Consider the following 6000-nt stretch of genomic DNA (forward strand, 5'->3'; position numbering starts at 1 on the left):
AACTACAAGGTTGAAGGGATAGTTAAGTGTAAATAGCACATATTCTAAGGGGCTATTCAAGGTGAAGTGGCCTGTTAACACAGAATAACAGAAGTTGTCCAATAAAAGATATTACCTCACCTTATCGCTCTACAACAACACTCATCCCAGAATAATTACTTGCAAGTAAATACAGGAAACAGTCACTTTTATTTCTGGACTAGCATGTCCTCATGTGGGGGTACACTGGCGTAGCCGTAGCTGTAGAATAGTAGTATAATTATGCTGGACAGCTTCCCTGTGTAGACAAGCCCTGAATTAAATTAAACCGATTTATAAAACATCTTTGAATTGGATTAAGGCTTTGTCTAGATCAGGATTTAAAGGTGTCCTTTGATCCTGTTATCTCACTTGATCTAATTAACACCTCCTGGGACTCCAAGACCAAGCAGTTGTAACTGCAGCCCATGCTAAGCTGGTCGAGTTAAAAGCCTTCCTAGGATCCTGGTTGTAGGGCTGGAAGGGACCTCTGGAAATCCTATAGTCCAGCCCTTGTAGTCTGCTCACACCTTAGAGTAGGGACTGTCTTTCTTTATGTGAGTGTACAATGCAGCCCCTAGGGGCTACCATAATGTATGTGACTCAGGTCGCGATCAGAGATACAGGATCCTTGGTGCAGGGGCCCATCCTGCTACCTCAGGGAACAGCAGAGCTCGGGTGCCGTTACCCAGCTCTGATCATCAATAGATCTCAGAGTGCATTAGGTCTCTCCCCCAGGCCCTCGTTGTCTCGCATCTCAATTGCTGCAGCATCCTCCTCACTGGCTGGGAGCAGTCCCATCGCTTTACCCAGCTTACGTTTGTTCACAACACTGCTGCAAAGGTCATTTTCCTGTGACCCTGCCACCCCTCTCTGCAAGCTCCCCATTGGCTCCCCTTTGCATCACACACAAACTGCTTGTCTTAGGGCTATGAAGAGCCTTATCTGTCATCCCTCCCACACTATCAAGATGTGGAGCCCAGCCTCCCCTCTGCCAGTGACACCAGCCTTTATCACTCATTTGGTAGATTTTCCCAGCGGCACCTCCCTGCTTCCTGCCATGCCACCCCTGTCTGGAGGAGGGGGAGCAGCAGCTCCCATAAACATCCACAAAGCTACCTCACTGCCCCCCTTCAAGTGCCTCCTTTGCCACGATGCTCAACATTGGCTAGGAGCTGCGGCTGCTATCACACTGATCAGAAGTGCCTGTTGTCTCTTGCCTAATTGGGAACACATGTACGTTTCTGCAGGTGTTGTACATGGTGCCTGGCACGATGTGGCCCTGAACCATGACTGTAATACATGTTGTGTGTCAGACACACGTTGCCATCAGAGAGCATGAGTCCCTGGCACAAAGCCCTGTCCTGTCTCCTCAGAACAGGTACACACAATAGCCCCCACCTCTGATCTAGCACTTTTCACCAGCAGATCAAATGGATTTCAAATGTATCACATTTCACAGATGGGAAAATGAGGCACAGAGAGGCGAAGCGACTTACCCACGGTCACCCAGCAGGCCAGTGGCACAGCCTGGAATATGCTCTGTGCACTAGGCCGCACTGTGTTGTTCATGGTGCCATCCCTCACAGCTGTGCCGGGAGCGGAAGGGTTGCAGGGAGGGGCTCTCGCAGACTGGGAGGGGAGACCCGTCAGGGTGGCGCTGTCCCGCTGAGCTGAGTGTGGCGTTGGGGCGGGTCCCTGAGCCTCATGCTCTGCCTCCCCTGTGCAGGAGGAGCTGGAGCATCTCAACCAGGCCAATGAGATCAACCGGGTGGAACTGCAGCTGGACGTGAGTGAACATGGCTCCCTGCAAGGCTGATCGCCACACACCTCGGATTCAGCGTAACCCTGCCACGACCAGCCTTGCGTTACAGCCCTGTCCAGGCCCCGGAGATACCCTGCAGCTCCCACCGATTGTTTCTGTGCTGGGCCAGTGAGCTGGCTGTTTCTTTGTGGTGGTTGCAGCCCTTACTGGGCATTGTGACCCTTGGAGCTGCTTCCGTAGTCCCTGCACTTCCCTGCGAAGCTAAGCAGGGTTGGGCTGGATTAGCACTGGGGCGGGGTGGGCGGCTGGGGTGCTCTCTGGCAGTCTGTCCCAGTGTGGGGCCTGTGCTGCAGGGAGCGGAGTGGGGCTCAGTTGGGGGTGCTCTCCCTTGGGAGTCACTGCTGGTCCCAGTTTCCCAGTGTGACGCTAGAGGGCGTTGTGCTACAGGTTGCGGGGCGGGGAGCTCAGCAGGGGGTACTCTCCCCTGTGGTCGGTACTGGCCCCAGTTCAGCATTAGGGGGTGCTGTGCTGCAAGGAGTGGGGTAGGGGCTCAGCAGTGGTCGCTCTCCCCTGGCAGTCAATGCTGGCCCCAATGCTGCTGCTCTCCTCCCCGCTGCAGGAAGCCAGGACCACATACCGCAGGATCCTCTCTGAATCGGCCAGGAAGCTCAACACCCAGGGCTCCCAGCTGGGGAACTGCATCGAGAAAGCGCGTCCGTACTATGAGGCCCGTCGCCTGGCCAAGGAGGTGTGAATGCTCCCCTCTGCCCTGCCCCCTGCCTGGTGTAGCCCCCGCCCTGAGACATGCCAAAATCAAACTCCTGGGTTCTGTCCTGGCCCTGGGGAGCGAGTGGTGTCTAGTGGGTTAGAGCAGGGGCTGGGAGTCAGGACACCGGGGTTCTGTCCCTGCTGTGGAAGGGGGGGTGGGGTCTAGTGGTTAGAACATGGGGGCTGAGAGTCAGGACACCTGGGTTCTATCCCTGCTCTGGGAGAGGAGAGGGGGCAGGAGTCCCTTGCGCTGCACGTGCTCTCTCTCTGTGACTTTCCTTTCCCCTCCACGCAGGCTCAGCAGGAGACGCAGAAGGCAGCACTGCGGTACGAATGGGCGGTCAGCATCCACAACGCCGCCCGCGAGATGGTCTTTGTGGCGGAACAGGGCGTCATGGCCGACAAGAACCGGCTCGACCCCACCTGGCAGGAGATGCTCAACCATGCCACCTGCAAGGTGAGACATTGGGGAGGGGCTGGAGCTGGAGGTTGTACTCCCCAGGTAGGGGGGAACCACACCACCTGCAAGGTGAGACATGGTGGAGAGGCAGTGGGCTGTACCAAGCACGTGGGTGGAGTCGGGGGGGGGAACCATGTCACTGGGAAAGTCAGACATGGGGACTGGGCCAGGGAGCCATACCAGTCACAAGGGCCAGGGGAATTATACCAACTACATGGAGGTGCTGATGATGCTACCTGCTAGGGGAGAGCTGGGGGACCACACTGGCTGGGCACAGGGGGAGGAAGATTTGCCATCTGCATGGTGAGAGCTGGGTGCATGGAGCTCAGGGACATGGTGGAGGCAATAACCGAATGATCACGCCATCTGCCAGAGGAGAGATGGGGATGCCAAAAGGACCATACCTGCACAGAGAATGGGGGTGTGGTAGGTTGCACCCCCTGAGGGAGGTGACAGCCTGAGTCCCTGTTGGGGAGGGACAGACGGGGAGGGGTGATGGAACTGGATGCGGTGTGTGTGGCAGGGTGGGGAGTGGATGGAGGTGACTGAGATCTGCAAGGCTCTGTGTATGTGGGGACACAGGCTGGGTGGGAACGGAGGTCCGCTCTGAGCTGTGCGTCGTCCTGCTCTGGCTGCAGGTGAATGAGGCGGAGGAGGAGCGGATGCAAAGCGAGCGGGAGCACCAGCGCGTCACTCCGCTCTGCCAGCAGGCGGAAGCCAAGGTGCAGAGCCTGCAGAAATCCCTCAAGCGTGTCATCGTAAAGAGCAAGCCCGACTTCGAGCTCAAGGCCCAGTTCAACCAGATCCTCGAGGTGAGGCGTTACAGCCCCACTGCGATCCTGGGAGTGCCGGGGCGTACACATGCATGCCCCCCCAAGGGGGGCCGGGGCACATGCATGCCTGCCCCTGCTAAGACCCCGGTGTCAGTGCTTTGGGGGCTGAGTGCGTGTGCGGCTTGGGTGAGATGTACCCACCCCTCTGAGATCCCACAATGCCCTGGGTGGCATGTGTTCCTGCCAGCCTTTGTTGCTGCTCCCTACCCAGGAAGGGATGGGTTTTCTCATGGCTGCTGCCCTCCCCTGGCTGTGGGGCCCAGAGCAGAGAGAGATGTGAGGCTGTGATTGGGTTTGGAGAGGGGTGTGTGTGTGTGTGTGTGTGTTTGTGCGTGCACATGTGCGGATAACTGTGAGGAAGAGTGTGGGCGGGGCTGAGCATGCAGAGGGTGGATTGAATTTATAGGATGGAGATAGGGGGTGTCTTTCTATCATGGGTTTGGTGCCCCCCCCCATCCCGAGGAGCACAAGGCCAAGGGGGCTGGAGCGGGGAGGTGGGATGGGCAGGGAGGGTTTGGGGGTGCTATGTGGCGTCAGAGGGATCTGTGTAACCGCTGATGTCCTCCAATCCCCAGGAGCACAAGGCCAAGGTGACGGGGCTGGAGCAGCGGGTCTCCCAAGCCAAAAGGCGCTACTCGGTGGCGCTTCGTAACCTGGAGCAGATCAGTGAGCAGATCCACGCCCGGCGGCTGCAGCGCCTCATCCAATGCCGGGCCTCGCCAGTAGGGGCAGAGGCAGGGGCTGGCCTGGGTGCTGAGTGCCCCCCCACGGACACGCTCTCCATGCTCAGCTTGCAGACCATTGCCTCCGACCTGCAGAAGTTTGACTCGGTGGAGCATCTGCTGGGGCTGTCGGACGCCACCAGTCTCAACAGCGATGAGCTGGAGGAGCAGGAGCAGCGACGGGGCGGACAGAGCCAGTTCAAGCACCACCGCAGCGTCAGCCTCTAACCCACCTCCCTGGCCCTTCCCCTCGGCGAGCCCAGCCGGGCAAGGAGGGAATGCCCTGGAAAGCCACAGCAAAGGGCAGCGAGATGAACAAGCGTCTGGAAATCTCCTGCTCTAGCGCCAACAGATTTATCGGCCTTCGGAGCCCTGGATTCCTGACCCAGCAACAGCGGGTTCCCTGGAAACTCCCCACAGCCCATCCACTGGGCAGCGCCCAAGCAACAGGGCTGCCAAGTCTGCACACACAGGAGGCTCCTTTCTACAGCAGAAGACGTACAATTATTATCCGCATTAAGGTTGTCACCAGGATGTGGGGGGGCCCCTTTGTGCCGGGCGGTGCACAGACCCCAACCGAGATCAGGGCCCCCTTGTGCCGGGCGGTGCACAGACCCTGACCAAGATCAGGGCCCCCTTGTGCCGGGCGCTGCACAGACCCCGACCGAGATCAGGGCCCCCTGGTGCCGGGCGCTGCCCAGACCCGGACCGAGATCAGGGCCCCCTTGTGCCGGGCGCTGCCCAGACCCCGACCGAGATCAGGGCCCCCCTTGTGCCGGGCGCTGCCCAGACCCCGACTGAGATCAGGGCCCCCTTGTGCCAAGCCCTGCACAGACCCCGACCGAGATCAGGGCCCCCTTGTGCTGGGCGCTGCCCAGACACCGACCGAGATCAGGGCCCACTTGTGCCAAGCCCTGCACAGACCCCGACGGAGATCAGGGCCCCCTTGTGCCGGGCGCTGCACAGACCCCGACCGAGATCAGGGTCCCATTGTGCCGGGCGCTGCCCAGACCCCGACCGAGATCAGGGTCCCCTTGTGCCGGGCGCTGCACAGACCCCGACCGAGATCAGGGCCCCCTTGTGCCGAGCGCTGCACAGACCCCGACCGAGATCAGGGCCCCCTTGTGCCGAGCGCTGCACAGACACAGCGAGAGGTTGCCCCTACCCCATAGAGCTCACAATTGAAACAAAGGGAAGGATTGGTCCCCCTTATTTTACAGAAGGGGAAACTGAGGCACCAGGTGATGCAGTGACTCACACCAGGCTGCATGGGGAGTCAGTGGCAGAGCAGGAATCGAGCTCAGCTCTCCTGAGTCCCAGCATCTGACCCACAAGCCCATCCTGCATAAGTGGGTCACGACCTGTTAGCCCTGCAGAGACGGGCCGGGCCTTTTGCAGCACCCCTGTGTGCCCGTCCGACTGCTCCAGCCACAG

The 6000-nt window shown here is 59.4% G+C and overlaps 1 protein-coding gene across 1 annotated transcript in view; it reads left to right on the top strand.

Moving 5' to 3' along the window:
* The window catches only part of LOC123353773 (SH3 domain-binding protein 5-like), a 34744-nt gene extending 29950 nt beyond the window's left edge, over positions 1 to 4794 (top strand). Inside the window, exons 3-7 of the mRNA XM_044995184.1 lie at positions 1748 to 1807; positions 2403 to 2531; positions 2847 to 3008; positions 3650 to 3823; positions 4420 to 4794. Of these exons, the coding sequence (XP_044851119.1) occupies positions 1748 to 1807; positions 2403 to 2531; positions 2847 to 3008; positions 3650 to 3823; positions 4420 to 4794 (900 nt within the window). The remainder of the gene's footprint in view (positions 1 to 1747; positions 1808 to 2402; positions 2532 to 2846; positions 3009 to 3649; positions 3824 to 4419) is intronic.
* Positions 4795 to 6000: the final 1206 nt, after the last annotated feature.

This window comes from Mauremys mutica, chromosome 20 (assembly GCF_020497125.1).
Source record: "Mauremys mutica isolate MM-2020 ecotype Southern chromosome 20, ASM2049712v1, whole genome shotgun sequence".
Classification (NCBI taxonomy): domain Eukaryota; kingdom Metazoa; phylum Chordata; order Testudines; family Geoemydidae; genus Mauremys; species Mauremys mutica.